This window comes from Manis javanica, chromosome 12 (assembly GCF_040802235.1).
Source record: "Manis javanica isolate MJ-LG chromosome 12, MJ_LKY, whole genome shotgun sequence".
NCBI lineage: Eukaryota > Metazoa > Chordata > Mammalia > Pholidota > Manidae > Manis > Manis javanica.
The window spans coordinates 97,654,842-97,680,135 of record NC_133167.1 but is presented as its reverse complement, the minus strand read 5'-3'; the positions used below and the strand labels follow the sequence as shown (position 1 = coordinate 97,680,135).

Sequence of the window (25,294 nt, the reverse complement as noted above, 5' to 3'; positions counted from 1 at the left end):
AGGCCACTTACTAACACGTTCCTCAACCAGAGTCAAAACAGAAAGGAAAGAATAATGAAAGACAAGACAGAAATTGACAGGAACAACGGTTTGGTTCTAGGTTAAGTTAAACAGGGCCATCATGTTCGGCACACCATCTACAAATCTTTGCAGGGCAGTCCTAGCAGTTCAGGTCCCTAAAGAGTTCTAAATCTACAGCGAGGAGGAATTTTATCTGGTCTCCAAGACGGAACTTCTCTTGTTCCACAAGATAAAATAAAACAAAGTTACTGTGGCACATCCATACCACGAACTACTACTCACAATAAAATTTCCTAATAAGACGATGGCGAAATCCCCTATAGTCCTTGAATTACACTTTACTTTCTGTCCATACAGATCAGACAAAGGTATCTTATGCCTTCAAGGACAATGAAGATTAGTAGTCTTTGCACTACTCTTTCCTACCCGTTTAAAACTAATGCCATTTATCTTTCTTGTGACGACCATCACATGCTGCTCACACTGCCACTGCTACAGCTGCTTTCCTGTAGTCCCCTCACTCTCCTCCTCCACTGTTCTATCTTTTGTGCTGCTTTCACAATTTCCCAGGGGGGGAAAAGAACTTTGTAGTCACAATAAGCAAAATTCTACTCTACTTGTATAAAACTGACCCCAAGGCCTTGAACACAACTTTCAAATTTTAAGTTTTTCTTAGTTGTGGTCATCTTTTTAGGAAGGATGATCACGGAGATTATTTGCTAGAGGATGAGACTTAGCAGACGTCAGGGAAAAGAGAGGTGTATGTGTTAAGGCAGAAACAGTCAGGTTCTTCTGGGGGTGGCAGAGAAACAGGAAATGGCTGAAGAATAAGCAACAGGGACTCTGGAGATGTTCTTTCTTTCCCTTGTCTTTTCAGCAGCTAGTGTTGAATAACAACAACCAGCTGGTCACTCCAATTTCCAATGCTAAAACTCCCATCACCAACGGTGTGGTAAGAGGCAGGGACTAAGCCTGAAAACATATGAGGAAAGCGAGTGAGGACTAGTAACTAGATCTGAATTAGAGGCAAATAAAACATCTCTGGAGGAGAAAAGGTAGCTCTTATAGTATAACTAAGATAACTATTGCCTTTCCTATGCTTTTTCTATAGAACTAGTTTAACTAGGATGACTATACCTTTCCTAACCCCACCTGAGATGACTGTAATTTTAAAAAGGATTTAAATTAGGACTTTCTGCACTAAACCAGAGGTACTGCTAATTCTTCATGTCTCACTTTTTTTTGGTATAAAAACTTCCTAAATCTGTCTCATAGTTTTAAAATCAATTTAAAAATCACTAATTGGATTAGTTTTTAAGGAAAACTTCTGAGTAAGCTAAAAAATGTGGTATTATTATGTCTAAGTATCTAATAGTTATCTTTTCTTTAACTTTTCTCTTATTAAAATCCTATTAATTTGTCAAGGCCCAACTTTATTATTTCCCTTTTCTGCAATATAGAACAGATCTACCATCTATTTGGCATTTATTATACATTGCTTTGTTACTTAAAAACTTCTCAGAAGCACATCCTATCTTCCCACAAAAATGGTAATTTTGAGGAACTATGTGTTCATTCATTTATCAAGTGTTTACTAAGTAACTATTACAAGCAGGTATATATACTTCTATGTGTGTCCTCTACTTAGTACTCCCAAGCCAGATATACTTACATGATGAATTGTTCAAATGCTGATCTCGAAGTGTATGTAGTTCTCCAAGCAGTCTGTCCATTTTTTGTTTCTTTTCCTGTAACACTCTCATTTTGCTAAAAAGTTGGACTTTCTCATCAGGTAATTGTTCGGAAACTGACGGATTTCTGCTCTGGGAGACCTCCCTAGTTAGTGAAAGACTTTCTGCCTGTCTTCTATTGTCTGGAACAGCTGGAGGCTTATTTAAAAAAAGAAGAAAAATAAAGACTAAGGCAATTAAAAGGTACATTTTCACTTAAAAAAATTAGTAAACATTCCTTATAAAAAGAGATCTTTACTGAGGTTGTGGTGGGTAAGTATATGTCTTTCCTATACTCAAATTACATACTGTCTCCTGATGTGCCACTTTAACATGTATTCACAGATATATGGTTTTACAGACACACACATCTACTCAGTCATCTTGGATAAACTAAACATTATTACCTGAATTCTACAGTCTAAAAAAATCTCATTCTCTCTCTTGTCATCTTATTAGAACCACAACGTAAAATTTAACTCCTTATAACCTATCAGTTTTTCCGACCACTTCTTTTCTATGTTCCTCTATTAAAAGAAAAATGAAAACTGAAAACTTCCACTAAGGATTAGGGAATGACTATCCTCCACTGAGCTTAGTCAAATTTCAATCTTGCCACATTTGCACCAATTCTTTTTTTCTTTAAGAAATATAGCATTACTGGTATAGCTAAAGCTCTATCCACACCAATCCCCAATCCCATTACTCTTTACAGTCACAATCTGGAACTAGATATCTACCATTCTTAACTATGCTTTTGTTTTGTAGTACCTATGTAAGTATCTAAAAAAATACGCTCTTCACACATCTTTAAACATCAGCTAAGTGGTATCCTTCTTAAACATGTTTTTCATTCATTAGCTTTAGTTCATTTATTGTAACTGGTTATAGGATTTCACTCTATGTACTTGTAATTTACTAATCCTCTTCCTATTTAAGGACATTTAGGTAATTTCTGCATTTTTTTTTTTTTTTTTTTTTTTGCTATTAACAAAATGCTATCATGAACATTCTTGTACATATCTCCTTGTGAACATGTCAGAGTTTCTCTAAGATAAGCCACTGGAGGGTCACTAGAAAAAACATACTAGGTATTGTTAAATCACCCTCCAGAGTGGTTGGGTCATAGTCTTCTATTTTCACCTGGTCAGCAGACAAAAGACACTGACATCTTCAATCATATTCATTTCCAGTGAAGAGACATTAACTCACCCTTTCTTACTCAAGACCATATTGAAATTTTGCATTTATATCATCACTTACAAAAGCCATCAACTTATAACACTTATTAACTGACTTTAAACTTAAGAACTTTCTTCAAAGTGTTAGCAAAATATTGCAAGGACATAGATCCAAACATAAGTTTAAAAGTTGTAACCAATAATAATCTTTGAGAGGAAAACAAGAATGTGTCACCTGATAGAATACAAGGGGAAATTTCATTAATCACTTCATTCAAAGTATATTTTCCTCTAATGTAGTGTTTCTCAATGTACAGTCCCCAAACTACCAGCACTGGAATCACATGGTAGGAAGCCCACCACAGATGTATTAATCATAATTTTGGAGGTAGGGGGACCCACTGACCAGTCATCTACATTTTTAAACAATCATGCCAGGTGATATTTATGCTCAGTAAAGTTTGAGAACCACTGCTTTAATTAATGTGATTTTAAACTCAACTATACTAAAAAAATTTAGTTACCTGAGAATCACGAAGCTGATTATGAAAACGCTGAATTAAATCATTCAATTCTTCATTTAGTTCAGAAGTGATACTGACTCCAGATAGGCTACCTGCAGTTTCTGTTACAACTGGGAAGAAAATTAACAACTATTCATTAAAGTACAGAAAGAATTACCTTTTCAATTCCAGCCAGAGAAGCTAAAAACAATTGTTGGGGAGAAAAGGAACTTTTAAAAAAAGAATCTCACCTAGCATAATTTCAAACTACTTAACCCTTGTATTTATCTACCAACCCAACCTTTTATTGGAAGTTTCCATCTAACTTGAAAATAAAAGGACACTCAAAACACTCTAGTGTAACAGTCCATCTCTTTCTGTGCTAACATTCTTCAGGGTCACAGGTACATCCCTATTAAGAACAGTGGCTCAATGGAGTGGAAATGAGGACGGGTCTATCAGGCTAGGCTGGGAGAGTGACAGGGAAGGTGGTTAGTGTGAAAAGGCACCTGATTCTCACAGGTCTCCATCCCCACCTCCTCCAACAGCATCAATGCTCTAGTACAGGGGCTGGCAAGCTTTTCTTAAAGATTCAAACAGTAAATATGTTAGGCTTTGTGGAAACAGTCTTTGTCTCAATTATCTAATTCTGCCACTGTAGGGTAAAAGCGACCGCAGACAGTACATTAGCAAAAGGGCACGGCTGTGGTCCACACAGCTTTCTCTCATGCAGTGTACGGAGTCCAGCTGGCCATGGTTTGCTGACCCCTGCAGCACAACAGATAATTCAATAAAGTAGTTGCTTGTGATGTAAGTCGTACTGAATGACAATAGTTTTTACCTTCTTAAGGAAGTATTCCTAAGGCAGTATTCCGATGACAATTTTGACAATAGTTAGTTCTCTACTACCAAACCACCCCATGCTTATCCTCTCAAGGTCTACAAGAGACACTGACTCTAAACTGTTTCTGTTTTAAAGGAAAATACTATCATTTTCAGTAAGGAATTAGAATTTCAGGTTGGACAGAATTCCACATATGCAGTCCAAACTATTTTAAAAAGAAATTACAATTTAAATAACTAACAAACAAATTGCTACTTAAATGATGAAAAGGAGCACTCTTTCCCATGACAATTACGTTGCCTCTTATATACCAATAGATTAAATATAATTCTGGTTTTCCATCAGTCGTCCCCTGCAAAATTTCATAAATTCAAGAGGAAATCTGTTTTAACATTATTAACCTAAAATTCTTTTTGAAATAGTATATAAATTAAATTCAAATTTAAACTGTTCCCTTTACCCCTGTACCTGCCTCATGAGAATATACTACCCACTCCCCCCACAAAATGAGATTATCTGCCTACTTACAAATAAAAGTTCATCCTAGTAATAGAAGACCCTTGACCCAGAACTCATGAAATCTGATTCCACTAAAATTCCTTCTAAGCCTAGGCAAGTCATGAAACCTGTGTTACAGTTCCCTCTCTCTTAAATGGGGATAAGGAAAAAACGCTCTGGTGACTAATCTACAATTTCGTAGAGATCAAATGAGATGATATAAATGTAACTATTTAAGCTAAAATAATTATCACAGGAAAATCTCTGAAATCTGATACTCTAAACCTAAAAAATATTTAAAACATTAACCATTAACCAAACTACTTCACTGGCCATTGGTGAATTGGTCATTGTTAAAATATTTTTTTCCCTATATTATCTATTTCCTAAGTATAAATGTAAAAGCTAATGATACCTTGGATAATAAAAAGGGAAAAATGGGGGTGAAATCTGTAGAATTATTACCACATACTATAGTAAGTATAGTATATACAACTAAATAATTACAAAAAAGTTACTTGCAAGCCATAATGTTATGAAAATACAAAATTAAATTATGTATGACAGTGACCACAGGGCTGAACCAGTGGGCTAGGTGTGGACAGCAGGATAAATTGAGTGACATCAGGGAAACTTCAGTGAGGACCTAAAATAGCCCACATGAGATTAATTATGACAACACTGGGATAACAGACTACTAGAAAATATACCTTGTTTTATTGAATTTTAGTAAGTAACAATGTTTTCAACTTAATGCATAATTAAACACTTAGCTTTGGAGATAATGAGATAAACTGTAAGATTACTCAATACTAAGGAATTCAATACAGTTTCACCTAAATGATATACGGCTATGAGGGAAGAGGAAGAAAGAGTATTTCTGAGTCTCAGGAAGACCACAGAGGACATAAATATAGTCCAAAGGAACTAGTGTATAACAGCTGGATACCTCACTAAAATAACAGAGCTACTACTAAAGTCAGAAGCTAAAGAAGCTCTATAAATTCATTACCTCACTTAAGATTTTAACCATTCCTTGATAAGCAAGCAAAGGATCGCAATCCTAGTGCAATTAAGTACAAAAGGTGGAAATAAAAGCATAAGAGCCCTATCAGCCTGTCCCTTTTACCTCTTAAGGGTAACTCTCTGATGAAAAGGAGAGCGAGCTGGCCAGCTGCCCAGTACAGTGTGATGGCCGGGAGTTGTCCCTGCAACCTTTTCTGCATGACCAGAGAAAAGCACAGGACAGGGTAAGCCTCACATGTAGGTTTCTAAGCTAGTCAACAATCGAGACCTGATTGCGAAGTAACCAGCATCCCCCTTGTAATACCATTATTCGTTGATTGAGCCTCACTTATAGAGAACATTAGAGGACTGGCATACCAGAATCATCCATCACGGCGATAGCCTGCTCTGCTTTATGCTGCAGAGCAAGAAGAGCAGCTTGCCGTCCCTGCAGAGCTCTCAGCTGCTCCTGCTGTTGTAACATCCTTTTTAATAAATCATGCTGTTTCTTCAAATTTTCTATCTCTTCCATAGGCTCCTGCTGAGAGTCTCTGGCCTGGAAAATAAGACCAGTAATACTTATACCTGACTATTAAAATTCAGGCTCCTGTTTTAACTATCAATGGCAAAGTACATACATAGAGAACACATTAAATATACAACCCTAGATAGTTTTAGTAGACTTGTAGAAAAGAGTAAGAGTAAAATGATGCAGAGACAGCCTGCCATGTTAAGAGGCAGGTAGTTAATTTCATGGTAAAAGAGCATAAGCAATGGCTTGGCTAGAAGAGGAATTAACAAAAGTAAAGAAAAAGACACACAAAAATGAAGACAGGAAGGGTGCAGAGAGGGCAAAAGAAGCCACACACACACACACACACACAAATGAGGGATCTAGGCCTTATAGAAGAAGAGCAGCTCATACCAGGTTAATGCCCTAAAAGTATCCTTGAAAAAGACCAGATTAACAAATGTTCTGCCCGACTCCTAGAAGTGATACTAAAAGTAACAAAACAAAAACAAACCCACTATTTCCTAGCCAAGGACAAAAACTTACAAAGCACAATTTGTAACTTGATAATCTGATGTAAAAGGCTTTAATTTACTTGCCTCACATTGAGTAAGCATACAATAAAGCAGAAAATTTCATATTTTGAATCAAAGATATTGCTATTTTCTTTTAAAATGCTCATTTAGCTGAGTCTAAGAACATAAAATACTTCAAAATTCCCCCAAAGGCTAGCATTCTGCCTAAAAGAAGAACATATTAAAGAGGTGCCACCTATAAAAAACTATAAAATTTCAAATGTTATTCTTGATAGTACTCAAATGTAGCCCAACAAAAATAAAAACTCAATTAAGCAAAGAGACACACTTAAGTACAACTCAGAAACAATCACAGGCCAAATTATGCATGAAATGTATACATACCATAATGGTATTTTTCATCATTGATTTGCCTCTTAAAAATGTATTTAAAAAGTTTAATGATGTTACCTAATATTTACATAAAATATTTCTATTAAAAACATTTTAGCAATTTTAAATGTGCCCTGCTATCAAATTTTTGTTAGGGTTATACTGATTTTAAATGAATGATCTCCATCCTCACCAAAGTTACTAGGAGAACGAGGAAGTTCAATGACTTCTTTTGAAAGCAATAATACACTGACCTACTTTGCCTATGTACATTTGATTCCTCAAGAAATTATGAAGAACACACGGCTCAAGAGAAATTCCCTTCTTGGTGACATCCCTTTCCAATTCTATGCTCCCTGTCCAAGGTAGAATTCATTAGTATTGTGAATAAGAACGAGTAACTGTGATAACATTTCACAGTCTATCTCAGCAACCAATAAACTGGTAAGTGAACAAATAAGGACATGGCTTAGAATTAGTACTCAAAAAAAGTTAAAATCAAATGGGAGGTAAAAGACTGTAGTCAGAATATGTGATGTACATATTAGAGAAGCCCAGTTGGTGCTCCATCTATCCTGGTCTGACCAACCAGACTTCATGAACACAAAAGAGAAATAATCTACCTTGGTTAAGCCACTACTTAATGGAGATTTTCTGATGAACTTAATGGAGAAATTTCTAATGAACTAAAGCCCTTTACAAATTAACTACTGTTTACTCAGTTCTCTCCCATCCCATAAAAGTGTTACAGGGAGTTACCTTGTTAACACGGACATATATTCCTATCAAAATTCATCTTAATTCTGTCTTATTTCAAGACTGCTTCCATCTTGAAAAAACAAGTTTAAGGGGGAGAGGTAACTACTAAGAGCTCACCCTCTCAGATCTGATCCAAAATAATTTCATCAGTCACTGGTAACCTTTAAACCAGACCCAAACAGTTACAGATCCTAATGCAATGCCTCAGAGAAACCTCTCCAGATTGATAATCAACTGAATTCTCAGCAAAGTATCAATGGTAATTAATTAGAAGAAGAAACATTACACAAATAAGGAAAAAGTTCTTCTAGAAAAAAAGAAAATCTTCAAGAATGGGTACCTCCATCTAATTTATAATCTTCCCATCTCTCATAGTTCAGACCTCAGGATAACCTTAAAACTATCTAAGAGCTTGATAAAGAATTTAATATTATATACTTTTAACTTTTTAAAAAGCAAACTTTAAGAAGGACTTTAATCCTTATTAGTCACACTTACTTTCAAAAACTCTGATACTCTAAGTATGAAGAATTATGAAGTATTTATTAAACACAACTGCCTTCACATTTTCATTAATCCGAAGATGAATTTCCAACAATTTTTGAAATTGGGGCAGTTTTATTATGGCTTAGTAACTTTTTGCCCATATAAACATTTCAAACTAATACAAGAGCTGACCTAAGGAAAGTGGTGGGAACTACAAATCAAATAGAAAGGGAAGATGAGAAAATGGAAATAAAAATACCTAGGGATAAGAACAGTCCAAAAGAATGGTACATGGAACAGAAATCCAAAAATAAGCCAGGATTGTACCCACCCTTCAAGTACATACTGTCATCTAAACTTTTTGAGTCATCTAAATCAACAAGCACATTTTCAATTTACAGATTTAAAAAACTTAGGCATGAAATCCTGAGTTGCAAACATGTAACGGTCCAATTTCAGAAAACCCTATCTTCCTTTCCTATACTTGGCTGAGGTTTCTTCAATAATTCTTCATGAATCAATTACACTTTAATAGCCAGAAGCACTTCAGACAATATGCATTCCAATTTTTTTCTTGTGAAAAGTGAGGAACTATAAGCTCAGAGAAGATAAAGCAGAGATTTATCCAGCAGCACAGTTAGGGCAAGTCAGATTCCTAGGCTTGAGTTTAGTATTTTTCACACTACACTGTCTGTCCCAAATTCTGTGCTTAGATAGTTCTAAAGGCAGAAGACTATAAAACACAATCTCTGAGGAAGTTCGGTCTGGTATGGGAGACAAAGCTCGCCCACCACATGAAATAACTAGAAATGATGAAAATAAAAGCAAACAAAGCTAGACAAGGCTTATACTTTCTCTAAGAGCTGAAAGTAAGTGTGAGTTAAAGAGAAATACTAGGAACCAATGAAGGCACGGGTACTTGCTGGAAGGCTTTTTAAAAATTGTGCAAAATGTCATGTCTATAAAATATTCCATAAAATGGACTCTGTCCCTTTAGGCAGCATAAGAATATCAATAATTTTTTATCAAACTGCAACTCACAAGGTTGCTTTAAGCTTTGAACCTGTTAAAACCTCAACTTTTTTTTCCTAGACTTCTAACAGATACTACATTTTGAAAACATGTTAAGGAGAAATCAAAGGTAGGGTGAGAATGACAGATTCTGCTTAGCAGAGAAAGAAGAGTTAGCTGGTGGAAATCAGGAAATCACTATGTACAGAGTACTGGCAGAACTGCTATCCTAGGATGGCCCTAGAAATCAAAGGATTAAAAATTACACTGGAATAAACTCCAAGAAACAAGTTCAAAACAGAATAATATTCAGGTTTAAGAACATTATTCAGAGAAACTGCAAAACAGAAAAGTGGTCTTTAACCAGAAGGTCTTGTAGGGAAAAAAGTAAGACTGGCAGATACTAAACTATAGTAATCATCAACTCCTAAATTCTGTTTGTCACTATATGGAAGACTTAAAGAGAAGAACAGTGGTTCTAAAAGATACTTACATATGCTTCACATTCACTTTCTCTTCTTCAATGCTACTAGTTTTAAAACTAATCAGCTACTTTATTTACTCTTTTGCTGAACTGAGGCACCTTTTGTGTTAACACTTTATAGTAAGATCACCACCGCTGATTTCAAACTATATCCTCGAACTCCTGTGGGAGCCAGGAAAAAAAATCTTCCAAAAATACCTAGAGGTTAAGTTTTATCACTTTTAAACAGACACAGAAAAAATATAAAATATGTACATAACAGGAAAAAAAGAAGAGACTAATCCTAGGTAACAAGTTAGTAATGAAACATGTCTTAATACTGAATTACTAAAATAGTAATTTACTCTTGTCAAGTGGGTACGAATGAGCACTTTCACAAATGCTATTTTTTATTCAAATTGTTTTAAGAGAACTCATAAATAGTTGCCTTTATACTTTTCTTGAGTGCCTTTATGCAAATCATGGAAAATTAAAAGAAAGATCATTTAGAGAAAACATTGGAGGAAAATATAGCAAAAACACTAGCAAACAAGTTGACTGGGTAATTATTTTTCTAAAAAAGACCAGAAGGGGTTCCTACCAGGAACAAAAATACAAACCGAATCCACTACAAAAATACTTAATTCTCCCAGACAGGGAAGTTATTAGCTTTCTCTATTTTCTTTTTCTTTAATGAATGTCTTCATAAGAAATAAGACAAAACTTTGCAATTACCATCTTAATCCATGAACACAAATATCAGAAACAAAAGGCAACTAATGGCCAAGGTTTAAGAATGTTACATTTTGAGTTCTCAATAGCAAAAAAAGGAAGGATTAAGTTTCAAGTCCTTCATTAATGCAAATTAAAAACAGTTGCTCCATATAAAACCATGGAGAGGAATGTGAAAAAGCAGAAAAGAAGAACATTAAGGAACAGCATTTTACTAAAGCGAACTACAGAATCATTACCCAAGTTAATAACTTATACATTTAAAAGTAATAGCAAAAACAGAAAAGGAGAAAGCAAGAGGAAATACGAGCAAAAGAGGTACTCATTTAGAGACTTCCCAAGTTAAAATCGTGAAGTATACCTTTGAGGGAAATCCAAAGTTTCGGCAATAGTTTTCGGCTATATTTCCTATCAGGCCTCAGCTCTCTGCCACTCTGAGGAAGTCTGTCACCTTTCCCTTTTGGACTTGTAGTAACATCAATGTCTGAAACCCGTTCTAGTGAATCTAATTCCCTGTTTGTCCTCAATGCATGGCCGAACTCTCAGACTAAAAGATGCCTCCTTTATTAAATAGTGTAGCATATTAATTTCTTAACACAAACTCCTGTTTAACATACAAGCCACCCTTGTAAATAAATACAAGATTTACCAGTCCATCTTTTTAAAAATCAATTCACTCCCCTCCCCAAAGTGGCAATAAACTTAAGACTTTTAAATCTCTGTAGACTATCATATCCTGGGCAATCTCCAGGCCACTCAAGTGCTGAAGCACATTTTAACATTTATTCTATGTTATTTGTCAACTTTCATAATGTCATGATTATTTATGGAAGAAATTATCATAGTGAATACTACATATGTTAGTATATAAATTATAGTAATCAACTGTATCATTTCTCACCCCTCCCCAACAGAATTCCTTTTCCCCAGGCCCCAACCCTTCTATTTCTGCTGGAAGGTAATGTGAGGAAGAAATCATTTCCAGCACCACTGTAAGTAGAAAAACAATTTCCCCACAGTAGAACTCATTCTTCAACAACTGTTTGAATCAAGATCTCTTAGAATCTCCTGGTGAAAATAACGTAGAGAAAAAAAATTCAAATTTCCTCTTCAAATTAGGAAGGGCAGGGAGGAGAAAGGCGGTAGATAAGAAACTATGCAGGTCAATACTAAAGGAAACAAACCCTCAAATTCCTAATGCTGAATGGTGTTTTGGAACATACCTCAGAAACAAAAGATACACATACATGGTTATCCTCTCACAAGAAAAGCTTTACTGGTAACAGATTTTCAAGTTTACTAATGCATGGTTATAGGTGCATCTGTTAAAATCAAAATGCTTAAAAGCATACTAGCTTCAAAGCACACTAACTTCAATGAGCTAAATTTACAAATCTTTCCCAAAGTTCTTTGAATTTCTGATTATTTTTCCAAAACACATTTTGGTAAAGTTCATTTTGCAGTCAGAAATTATTATACTTTTCTCACTGTGAATAAATCACAATGTAAATGCTACACTGTCCCATTTTCATCTTAATTTTTCCAATCATTTGGTTTTGCTACAGTTCTAGGGTAGCCTGAGAAATGAAAAATCCTAATGGCCTTGAGTGACTCCTCAATGACAAATGAACTTGGGAGATATTTTTTCCAGTAGACAATATGCTAAGCAATGATATAACTCTGTACTTACAGCTCATATATCCGCAACGAATTTTAACTTTCCCAATGCTCCTTAAAATGACTATAAAGCTGTGCTTAATGAAACTTAAAAAAAACCATGCTTCTGCAAGCTGAAGACCAGAAATTACTTTCAAATCAATCATTAAAACTATTTTTAAGGTTGATAAATAAAACTTTCAAAACTTTCATGTTTAAAAAGAACATTTACAGCATTAACAATTTGAGGGTTTCCTCCCCTGAAGTATACTTTTCATTAAGGAATGACTACAAAAACATCTTGAAAAATGGGAGGAAACTGTAAATCTTCATTTCCAGCACTTTAATTACCAAAAAGCCGCTTACCGTGGTATCTGAAGCCTCAGACTGCACATCTATGTTTAGCGATGTGCTCTCAGCTACAGAACCAGATCCCACAGCTGAATTTATAGTCCGAACATCCTCCTCCTCATTTTCTCTAGCCTGAAATATTTCAGTGGTATAAATCATACAACTATTAAAAAGGGCAATAAAATGTTATAATGGATGGCACGATTCTTTGAAAATATATTAACTCCTCTGGGGTGGCATCAGAATACCATTAGTATATGTATACTGATATGCTATGAAAATAACTCAATGCATTATTTAGAAGGCCCAAAACTTACAAGAATTTTCTGGAGAAATTTCATATATGCCTTCTCTTGTTCTTTAAGGTGATTTATTAGATGAGTAAGGCGCTCAACATTAGCAGATCTTTCATTTTTCTCTACAAGATCTTCCCTCATGGAACTAGCTTTAGTAATATAGTCACGAATCTGAACAAGCCTGCCAACGATCTACAGGGGGAATATGTAGAGGGAATAAAAAAGGCATGAAAGTAAACAGTATGTAAAACTGAGCATAGTTCATTCAACAGCAACAATTTTAGAGATTCATTTCAAAAATAATAACCAAAAATACTTGTAGGTTTATTGTGTGAACTCATACATTCGAGTAAAACCCGAATCAAATTTAGAATTTAATCAAAACATAGCTGGCAATACTAATTCCAATTAGTTTTAACATACATTACCAGAAAAATATTGTTTATAGACCTGCATATCAAACTACTATATAAAATTTTTACATAATTTATTTAGAAAAAAAGTATTATAAAAATACTTTTGAAAGTACTTCTCAGAAGCATTATATCACCATTTTAAAAAATCCTTACAATCTATTAATCACATTGCTCCCAACTCCCCTTTACTAAAAATCGGCAATACAGCATTGGCAAATAAATAGAAACCTTAATATTCCTGACTATACTATTTCTACAATCTTGGGTAAAAAGACATTTAGACTATTTTGAATAAATCTGGTGGATTAATGAGGGTGAAGGAAATACCTTTTAATTATATCCAACTAAAATTCCTATGTAAATAACTCAATATGACTTTTTAAATCTTAATGTTCTACTCTGAGGTTTACAAAGGCACAGAGCAAAAGAAACAAATTTTATCACCTGGCTGCTCTCCATTGCAGACTCTCCCCTCCCATCTTCTTCAGAGACTTGGCAGTTTTGCAGAAGGTCATTACTTAAAGCAGAAACAAACAACTCTTTACATTGTGCTGATCCAATCACTTCTCTCTTTTGAGGACCTACAGCAGCATCTTTGCTTTTATTGGTATTAATCTGCATCGGCAAAAAGTTGAAGGGCTTTCGGTTCTCGCTAAGCTGACGTTTGTTGTTGGCAGCTGTTGCTCGACCTTGAGAATCACTTCCAATGCTTCTCTATATGTGAAAAAGAAACCAAATCCCACAAACATTAATCTTTCAACAAACTGTTTAAAAAACTCCCCTATTCTTAGTCAGTTTCACCAACAGATACTGAATCAGGAAATATGCAAAACAGCTTTGTAGTAAGACTCAAAAGACCTCCCGATCTACAAAATTTTTATTAAAATGTGAAAATTTGATTAACACATCCTATTCCACATTTTGTCAGAGACAATTCAACTGATGACTATGAACAAGATTAGTCTAAATAAAGTACTAGGACTATGGAATCATATTTATAACTCCCATTGCTAATCATACTTGTTCAAAAGCTATGAACCCAATGAATTAGTCTTTAATCAATATGAACATCACCATGAAGATGTGTCTACATCAAGCATTGTCCAAAAAACTCAGCTCAGTGCCTGGCACAGTGTTCAATAATTAGAAAATGGATGACTAAATGATATCACCACTGCCATCTTACCAGACTTGAATCTATCTTTATGCATATCTGGAAGCCTGTTTATCTCTGCAGAATACAGATGGAATCATTAAATATTTATTAAGAGTTCATTATCATTTCTATTTGCTTTTAGTTCTAAATTTTATCTCAGCGATTATAAACACAAACCATAGTTTGACTCTAAACATGAGGCAATCTAGTACATCCCACACTTAGCCAATGATAAAGATTCTAAATTAAATCTTCCCTTTTGCTTAAAAGCAATCTTATTCAGTTATTAACAGGCAACATTGTTCATTAATGAAATCATTTAAGTTAGTCATACAGAATAGCAATGAAGTTCCAATAGACTTAACCTTAGCAAGTTTAGAAGACTTTGTTGCCCTCCAAGTATAATACCATCACCACTGATTAAAATTCCTTCCATATGCACACAAACTAAAAGGAAATCAACAGCTCAATTTTTATTCTTCAAATTATTTAATCTATTTCAAGTATTTCCCATAGTCATAACTTTATTTTTAAAATAATTCACAAACCTGATCTAAATCACTGAAGTTTATCCGCTGTTTAAGTTTCTCTAATTCCGCCTGCTCTGGAACAGACATCTGAGTCACGTATCTACTATGTGGAAATGTATGTGGGGTCTTTGTTCTTCGCCTTCCAACTCCCGGTGATGACTCCGGAGAAATATCATTAGTTACCCTTTTGCCACTTTCTACACCAAATTTTTTCTTATTCTTTTCTGATGATCTATTTGCCTTCTTCGGTTGGCCACCCCAATCCTTTAAAAAAGTAAAAGCAAAAGTTAACACCAGGAACCAGAAAAATAATTTGGTATGCTTAAACAATGGTCTTGAAATTAAAAATGACAAAACATTTTTCACATAAACATGTACTATAGTCTTAGAGACATTTACTCCTACTAACAACTTATAATTCACATTGCTAATTATACTTGTTCAAAATTTTGTAAAGGCTATGAACCCAATGAATCAATCTTCAATATGAACATCCAGTCTAAATTTCATACTGTCCTTCAGAAAACAGATTACTTTCCTACCACAGATCATTACCAAACATATATCCCCAAATATCAACCCTAGCTAGAGTAGTCTAAATAATTTCAAAGGCATTTTTAATAATGGTTCCTTACTATTCATAAATTATATAGTGAAATAAATTATAGATACCTTTACTGCCTCCTTTAAAGTCATGTATGATAAGAAGATGACAGATCTGGAATCAACCGGGATCTAAAGCAATTACAGTTACCTGAAAAAACTCTACCGTCTGATCCTTTTATTTAAATTCCATAGTCTCAGTTTCCTAATATGTAAAGTACTTTCACCTTCAAAACATGATTAAATATTACATACATATAACATCTAGGACAGTGCCTAGCGTAAGCAATAAACATAACTACTATTTTTCATAGGCAATAATGCATTACATGGTAAGATCTGATATGAAATCACAGAAAGTGCTAAATGTTTTAAGTTTGAAAACATTTTTAGTTACTGATACGCACCTAACCTTACTCTTTCAACAAAAGGGCTATAAATTCCTACCTTACCCATACTGGAGGAATCTTTTAGTTTTACTACAATAAAATCTTTTGGGCTATTTTCCCCATTTATAACAAAACATCCTTCCCTACAAACTGTCCCTTTACCCAGATCCACGTGTGGATGTCCTGCCAACCTCTTGTTCTACTTACCCCACCCCATCCTGATCAGAGATGACTAGAAAAGAGATGCATATCTAATTCAAGTGGATATAATTATACTTTAAAGTTTCTAATTGGAACTAAGAGATAAATAGTCAGGATATAATTGTAGCCATAAATGAAAAATTTAGAATGAAGGGGCAGCCACAATATGTGACACGGGCCAGGGAAGAAAGCAAGCTGGTCTGCAAAGACAAAGTTGTGTTAAGCAAAAGCACTTAGAAGCAAAGATTCAGGGTCATGAATAAGTAATTCTTGATAACTTTCTAGTTCCTTTTTCTAGTCCCTTCCTAAAACCCAGCTATATTCCTTTAACTTTTTCTCCATAAAACATCTGCATAACCTCATAATAAATCTCCTTTTTAGCTTAAGCTAACTCAGTTACTATCTGCTACCTACAAACAAAAACGTCTTCAACTAATATAATAATGGCTCAAGGTCATTTAATATCTTGGCCACCAAGAAAATAAATATTTACACAGAGTGTCAGGGAGTTCAACTTGGCTAAGTCAGGGAAAAGCGGCTTTTAATATTAGTAGTCAACAACATACCATCAATACTATGATATCATACCATATTGTTGAGTCGGTCATCAACATTCTCACTGCTCCAGTTTGGTAAATCCTGATCATTCATACCTTCTTCAAAAGGACCTCCACCTGTGGCCATCCTGGCTTTAATGATTAATTTTCTGCAAAACAAGTGAAAACTAACTTTTTTAACACAAAAAAACAATTTTTAAATCATTCCATGAAGTTCAGCAATATAAAGGAATCTCAGAAAAGTTACTTTTATGAAATAAAAAGAGGCACTGTCAATCACACACCACAGACAAACTGATTTAGCTGCTATAAGTATATTATGATTAACATGTGTTAAGTAACTAGAGTGATGGGGAGACAAAGGAAAACTTTTGACTATTCGCCATGTGTAATGACCTGCATGTTTCAAGGTTATTCTTTTTAATTTATTCAACATAGTCCTAAAAGGTAGACTAATTAGGTAGTAAAAAGTTGTTAACAGCTGGAATCAAACCTGCTCTTAGGAAAGAAACTGATGGCCCCAAAGACCTGGGCATTCGTTTTGTGCCAAAGATTCAAAGAGGGTAGAATTGCTCTCTGTGAAACTTGGGAGAAGGGTTTGGCTTTAACAGGAAGTAAGGTAATGGTAAGGAAGAGGAGGGGGCGGAGGAGGGAGCAGGACTAGCTGCGTGGCCAATAAAAGCCGAGAATACAGCGGTTAAAAACATTTTGAGAACAGTGATGCCTACTACCTTATTTTAAATTGTGCTGTTACCTCATCTTTCCCTGTATCTTGATATAGTCTACCGAAGTCACAAATTTTCCCCACAAAGACAGGATTTTGTGGAAATCAAGGAAGATACTGAATTTCATACCTGGGTCAAAGAGATTGAGAAACAGAAGCAGCAATGGTAGAAGTAAAAGTTCAGAAGAACAGATGATCGTGAGAAAATAAGACTTTGCATCTCATGAGGGTTTTGGCCTTCCAGTGGGTGTGAAATTGCACAGCCTGGAGGGGAACTGAGTGAAGAGGAGACGGTGAGATAACTTTACAATTCAAGGGACAGGGAAGGCCATTAGATATCAGGGTTATGGCAGGTTTCTCATCTATATGACAAACAGTAACATGAACATTCAAAGGAGTTATATTATTTGGCCAAGGTCACTTGGCTAATAATGTAAGAAAAGAATACAAATCCAAGTTGCTCTGATTCTGAGACCCTAAGAATGGCTGCCTTATACCGTAACACCAAGATGGTGCATAGATTAAAAACAACCGACAGACAAGCAAATAGAATGGACTTTAAAAATGGAGATCTTACTGGTTTGGAAGGCAGAAATAAAAAAGAAAAGGTCAACAGGTTCATTCACATAAAAGTAAATCTTAAGCATGCTAAGAATAAATAGTAAATGACAAATTGAGAGGAAAAACATCTGAAAAAAACATGATATATACAGTTACTACCTTTATGAAGAATTTATAAAAAAAAATCAAGAAAACCACTAAAAAAATCCCAAGAAAAGTATGAACAATTTACAAAGAAATCAGTAAACATAAAAATGGTGAAAATATTAATAATAAAGTCCAGCTGTAAATTAATATAAAGAACTATTAAATTTGTTACGTTACCTATATTACCTAATCCTAATCACAGCAAAGGGAAACTGGTATCCCTGCCGTGAGAAGGTAAAGTACAGCCTTTCTTGAAGCATTCTGGCAATACTGTATCAAGAACTAAAACTGTGTTCTGACTCAGTAATTCTACTTTTCCATAGCTAATCTAAGAAAACAACCTTAAGTATGGGGGGAAATGATTATTAGAATAGAAACTTATTAATGTATTCAAGTAGAATGTCATCAATTTTTTCTTAAAAACAGCATTGTTATATTTACTATCAGAATAATAAACTAAGTTTACTTCAAGATAAATTTATTAAGAATGTATTTGGCAAGATAATATTTTATAGTCTACTTTTATATTATGGTGAATTCCCCCTAAAACGAAGAGCTTCTAAGGATCTTCTAAGTTACAGGCTACTGACATTGAAAACTATTAAAATAAGTTGCTAAAACAACTTAAAACTACACTAAAATTAGTGTGTGAAAAATATATCAAGTATTATTAATTTTTTAAAAGACTACTTACTAAATCTATTAAGTTTATAAAATAACTTTACTATTTATACTGTGATGGACATATGATGAGATGGGATATTTAATAACTTCATAATAATGATACCACTATGTTTAAAAGGCACACTCCTATATGAGTTATTAGTATGAAACTAAAGAAATAACCATTTATATCAATACTCAATATATTAACCTTCAGCTGATTTCTCTGAGAATAAATATATCTCCAATAAAAGGTAGAAAATAAAGGCAAATAATTTCTCTGTCCTTCATGCCAACCTCTCTAACCACCTCAAAATCAGTATTAAAATTACAGATCTCTGCCTTCAAAACTTTATTCTGTGGACATATATTATTTACAGTTTATTACTTTTTTATTACAAACTACTACTTGTATGGAAAAACTTCCAATGAAACACTGGGTATACAGAAAAGAGGACCAATTCAAGTGAGGTTTCTGTGGTGGAATAGGACTTGCTGACCATTAGGAGTGGGAAATGAGGCAGTGAGGAAGGAGTTCAAGGGAGAGTCCTAGGTTTCTAGCTTGAACAACTGGGAATACAGTATGTTTAAAGTGACTAGAAAAGGAAATTTTTGTTGATAAAAGATTATAGTTAGTTCAGTTTTAGAAATTTTGGGTTTGAAATGCCCATTATATACCCAAATAAATTTGTCCAGTCCCTTGGAAGTGAAATCTAGGCTGGACAGAGATTTTCAAGTCATCCATCCATTTACAATAGTACTTGAAGTGGAAGAGAAGGCTCAAGAGAAGATGACTAGTAAGAGAAGACTAAATCTTGAAGGACACTAATATTTACAAGACAGAAGAAAAGAACACTGAGATGGTAGGAAACCAGGAGCATGTGCTAGAAAGGGGGGAAAGGGTATAAAGAAGGAAGGTCTGAAAAAATGTCAGATGTTACACTGTCAAATTAGAGAAGTACTGAGAAGTGCCCACTTGGACTTGGCAATGAGGTTACTTGGTTAAAGCAGTTTCAGCAGGGCCAAGCTTTTCAGCAGGATTAATTTCATAACTGGAATATGCTTAGGGAAAGGGGAAAAAAATAAAGTTATCAGATAATTTTTTTAAGGAATCAGTGTATGAAAGGGAGGTAGAGCTGATCATGAAGAAAGTTTCATTAAAAAGGCAGTATCCTCAAGTATCCTGAACATGCATTTGCCAGAAAAGAGCTGTTAAAGGAGGTGAAGACGCAGAAGCAAAAGGAGATAAACTGTTGGTAGCACACATGTGGGGGTAGGAAGGTGCGGGAGGCTGTAAGCGACATGAAGTGGAAGGGACTGTTCATTAAATGTGAAAGGGTGAGGTGGCAGTGTTTGAGAGATTTGAGAAGAGTAAGGGAGAACGACTGGGGGCAGCACAGAAAACTCAGTGAGAGCAGAGAACATGCACTGGTATGTCTTATCTGCAGTGTGAATACATTTTTTGAGCCAGCACTGCTCATCAGCTTTGGTACAAATATTCCATTGAATCTATCGATGGCTGGAAATTTGCCAGGCATAATAGAAAGACAACGAGATGGAAAAGTTGAAGCTACTGGACAACAACTGGTACAAATGATGGAATGATAGTACAAGAAACTGAATGGGGATAAAAGTACATTTCTCCTACGACTGATCCAGCGCCAGCTACACTAAGAGGGTGGCTTAAATCTCTTTTACCTTAAACAAGCACTTTTTATCTATCCTATGACCTACTACACTAAACTAAAACTTTTATTTTTAAGTTTCATTCAGCTATTTTTGACAGCCTTATTTGGCTTCCTTACCTTGCAGAGATATGAAATGAAAAATTCTATGACAATTTATATGCTACTTTCAGTGACTGACCTTTTTGAAGAAAATCCTGTTGTACAATCTTACTATAGGGAAGTATTATACATATCCAAGGAGACTATCACTGTACTAATTACTACGAAAACACCTATAACTAAGGTTTACCTATGAAATAGGAAAAGAAAAAAGGTTATTTTCCTAAAATCTTTAAAAGTCAGGTATTATTTCTTAAGTGGCATTAAATTACTCATAACTATCTCTGGAAATACCTTCTCAACTAACAGGTGTAAACCAGTATTAGAAATACTCATCCAAATACAATTATATAGAAACACTATTTATTACTGTCCTTCTCCACAAAGTCTTGCACTTTTCTTGGTAACAACTGGCTTGTTGTGTCCCTCTCCTCCTCATTCCCTGCTTCCACGACCCAATCATTTCACTTATCATTTTTCTAAGCCTATGTCCATCTCATTCTCTCTATTCCAATACTGTTTTCACTCTGAACTGGTAACTTGTTCAAAATCCTGTACTTCTGAAATTCTTCTTTCTGACTCTAAGTTCTTGCATTCGACTTCTCTCACTTGTTCATTCCTGTTGAACCTGCTCTTGGCCCTGCGGAATACTTCTAGTCCTTTGATCATTTCCATTTCCAGGAATCCATTCACCCCGGCTTTCTTACCCCAAGCACAAACCCAAGTAAGCCATTCCAAAAACGCCTTGCTAGCAACCTGGACTTCCTCTCCTACCTGCCTATTGTATCAAGTCACTTCTGGATAAACCCCTCGACCTGCTCTCTGCATCTACTTGCAAACTGCCAAACACTAGGGAAACAGTATAAAATAGCATTGACTGCATCTACTATTAAGGTAAACTATAATGCACACTGGCACACACACACACTTTCAAAATGTAGGCTTACTCCAAGAGGTAAGGCACCTTGTCTGTTTTGCTCGCTGCCATTATCTCCAGTACTTTATAGTCATTAAGCCACACACTGTAGGCACTCAGTTAAATTTCTAAAATGTATGTATTGCTATGTATCTCTTGTTGGCTACTTAATGAATTCCCTAGTGTGATTATTCCAAACCCTTTCTGTATTTTCCAAGTCTCAAATACACTTGAGTCCTTTGCAAATGGCTAAATCCTCTATAGAGAAAACCAAGGTCTTCTAATGTGAGTTAGCTCAATTGTCCTATATTTTTATTCCATTTTATCCATCTTCCTAATATGTTAACAGGAAAATTATTTTATAACAGGTCTTTTAATTCTTTTTATCTTACTAAATGCCTACTATATAATTCTAGTGTTAGGAACTCTAAGACACACACTCACATTTGACCTTTCTCAAGTTCCATTTTTCTTGTCCTGTTATTTTCTTCCGATTAACGAAAAAAACCACTGAATTGTAATTAAGACAAAAACCAACTGCAAATCTGAATTTTTCTCATGTTAGGTATTTCATAAGGGAGCTAAAGACTTATCTGCTTTCCTAGAAAGTATAGCTAAACATAGTATGAAAATGGGTTGTCTTAAAATTTTAACAGGAGAATTAAATTCAGACTCTGTAATTTTTTTAAAAGACTAATTATTTCTAAAATGCTTTTAACAAAAACTTCTAATCTTCATCCTTTAATTAATCAATTTCAAAACTGTCCTTAGCAATTACTTAACTTTTTCTCAGTGAACTTACACTGACTTTTTTCAGACAGCCCAAGAATATCGTTATATACCATCTGACAACACACTCTGCACAGAAACTAATGTTTAGTTTTCACAGCTAAAAGAAAAAAACAGAATTTCAATCAATAGTATATATAACAAGCTCAGAAAGTAGAGGAGTTTGTAAATAAAAACATAACCAATTCACAGAGAAGTTGTAAAAGAAAATGACTTCATTAAATGGACTTAGAAAAAAAGACCAGCCAGAGTTGTTACAGGATAAATTCAAATTCACGTTTGTGACAACAGACATTCATCGTCTGTGAAAAAAGTCTGTGATAACAGACATTTCAGAAGGCTTTGCATAAATTATTCTAGCATTTTAATAATTAGGAATGACATGGCTCTTTTCTAACAAAAGTATGAAGGCTGATCAAAGTGACAGTCCAAAAAGCAGGGCAAACAGGGCAGCAAACCCAGACATTGTTGCTGAAGCATAAAGGGTGCTCAACCACGCATGGGTATTTTGATAGCAGTCTCCATCAGAAAGTCATCTTCACCTATTTTACAAAGGCCAATAACATATGTCAAATTACCTGTTTAGAAACTAGTTTTTGCAGCTCAGGAACAGCTCCTTTCTTGCTTCACACTTAAAGCGGTTGCCTGTTTACAATTTAAAAAGAAAAACTCACTTTAGTAAATTCTTGCACTGTGAAGTACAGAATAACAAATACTGTATCTGTAACCTAAAATATGTTCATAAAATCAACAGATGAGAAAAAAAACAATTTATCAATATTTTAAACTCGTGTTACTTTAATCCTTTTGGAAAACAATGGGATATACATAAACACTTAAATCCTCCAAACTTCTAAGATCCCACCAAACAACGTGATAGTGCAGTTTCTACTCTGGAATATAAGGAAAAATGGTTAACCGTAATTATCATGTGAAGATCGGTGCCCAAGTTTGCTCTTCAGATTGATCAAGCCATAAACTTCCTGCCCCTCAAAACTATTCAAGAAGTTTGTATATTCAATGATGAAAAACAGGCTTCCTTTATTTGAAAGCTAGCCACTTCTCAAGAACATAATGGGCTTGTAAAACACAAGATTTACCTTCAAAAACTCAGTACTCTCATAGTTTCCAGTGGGTCTCACCGGGAAGGTGATGGGGAGAGAAAGGAGCAGGTGCACCCGAAGCTCCACAACACCCACTCCAGTAACCAGAGAATACCAGAAGGCGGAGTCCGAAAAGCAGTTACGGGGCGGGGGTGAAATAGGGACGCCCGGAAAGCCCGCTCCTTCCAGCGCCAAAACACGATCCGCCATCGTAGGGCACAAGACACAAGACCTCGAATCGTTTTTTTCTTTTTCAGACAAGGCCAGCTCCTCAGGAGTGGGCCGCAGTACGGAAAGTTTGGACGACCCGCCCCCCAGCGGGGCCTACTACCTAATCCCCTAACACTAGTTTCTGCAAAGCAAGCAACGTTTCCTGAATCCCGTTTGGCGTTTAGTTTTCCCTATCCTAGGCCCATTCTAACTGGACCTGCAGTAAGGGATGGAAGCGGGGAGCACTAGGTGGGAGGGGGGCGCGGGGGAGAACTATTAAATTAGCAATCCCCTCCCAAGTACAAACCACCTCGACCAAAGTCGGGAACGTTCGCCTCCCCAGGCCCCTCTGCGCTAAGAATACCCGAGACAGATGAAAAGCCGCTGCTCAAACGTCGCGTCGCTCCGGCATCGAAAGCGCCACAGGATGGAATCTGGGGGGCGGGGCGTGGGCGAGGACGCGCGGCCCGGGGACTATGGCCACGACGGCCCCCTGCTACGGCTACTAGATCCCCTGCCCCCGGCAGCCGAACCTCAGCCCCGCTCCGCTTCCTCCACTCGCAAGGCCCATTCCCGGGCAGCCCGGGACGCAGGGCGACCTCCCCCGGGGGAACAGAGGGACGCGGAGACCAGGGGGGGAATTCTGAGGGGCTATCACGCCCCTAAAGGCTCACCGGAGTCGGGAGACGGGGGCGGACTGTCTGCCGAGGGGACGTGGAGCAGACAGCGAGAAGACCCGGGCGCCCCCTGGGAGGCGTGGGCCCGAGGCCAGGCCCTACGGGGTCAAGTGTCCCGGAGCCGTTGCTCTCCCGCCCCTGCGCCGCGCCACCTTCGGTTGCCAAGGGCTGGGGACGCGCAGGCATTACCTGGACACGCAGCAGCCACTCCTGCCAAAGACGAAGTAGCGGTCAGCCCCCACGACCTGCCACCGGCGGCGGTTCTCCCTTAGAGACCGCAGCAGGGAGAGTCGACAAGTTCCCTGGCTGCCTAGGGCCCAATGGCCGCCTTTTCTACCTTATCCACTCGGCACCAACCGCCGCAGCCTCCGCCATCTTAGGATCTCATTGTGGTGGGAGAAGAGGGGCGGGGGGACTGCAGAGGGGGCCACGCGCCGTGGGACATGCGCCGTCTCCTCGGCAACGCCGCGCGGGGGCGAGAGCTCGCCTGGGCTGCCGCCGCAGTGCGATCAACGCGCGGGCCTGGGGTCATGTGACCGGCGGGAGTCTGCGGCGGCGCCTCCGGCGCTTTAGCCAGCCTGTGTTATGCAAACGAACGACCGGAGACTACAAAACGCAGAATGCCAACTTCACCCTAGTTATAAGGGCCTTCGCGTCCGCCACGAGGGCGATGACTACAAATCCCAGCATGCCCTGTGCCTCCGGCGCCGCTTCTGGAGCGAGAAGCCCGGGCCAGGGCGGAGGTAGCTTGATCCCGGGCAGCTGCCGGGAGAGACGCGGAGCCCTGCTGTTGCCATAGCGGGTATCCGCTGTGGATGGCGCCGGAGGGAAGAGAAAAGCTCTATGTTCCCTGCCTACCCCATATCGTGTTCACGTGGGAATAGAAGCAAAAGGGCCATTACAATCCAGG

The 25,294-nt window shown here is 36.7% G+C and overlaps 1 protein-coding gene across 15 annotated transcripts in view; it reads right to left on the bottom strand.

The window, feature by feature from the left end:
• The window catches only part of PCM1 (pericentriolar material 1), a 76,821-nt gene extending 51,835 nt beyond the window's left edge, over window positions 1-24,986 (bottom strand). For 3 of the 15 annotated variants that reach the window (XM_073219105.1, XM_073219111.1, XM_073219110.1), the window contains exons 1-10: window positions 24,574-24,961; window positions 22,973-23,039; window positions 16,839-16,956; window positions 15,076-15,321; window positions 13,816-14,085; window positions 12,977-13,147; window positions 12,675-12,791; window positions 6,161-6,338; window positions 3,457-3,566; window positions 1,694-1,910 (exon numbers count right to left, since the gene is read on the bottom strand). In XM_073219105.1, coding sequence (XP_073075206.1) covers window positions 1,694-1,910; window positions 3,457-3,566; window positions 6,161-6,338; window positions 12,675-12,791; window positions 12,977-13,147; window positions 13,816-14,085; window positions 15,076-15,321; window positions 16,839-16,934 — 1,405 coding nt within the window. In that variant the 5' untranslated portion in view covers window positions 16,935-16,956; window positions 22,973-23,039; window positions 24,574-24,961. Of the gene's footprint in view, window positions 1-1,693; window positions 1,911-3,456; window positions 3,567-6,160; window positions 6,339-12,674; window positions 12,792-12,976; window positions 13,148-13,815; window positions 14,086-15,075; window positions 15,322-16,838; window positions 16,957-17,661; window positions 17,807-22,972; window positions 23,040-24,381; window positions 24,517-24,573 lie in introns of those variants that run through there. The other 12 variants (XM_073219116.1, XM_073219112.1, XM_073219117.1 and 9 more) reach the window with 8 other exon arrangements.
• Between the last annotated feature and the right edge of the window lie 308 nt (window positions 24,987-25,294).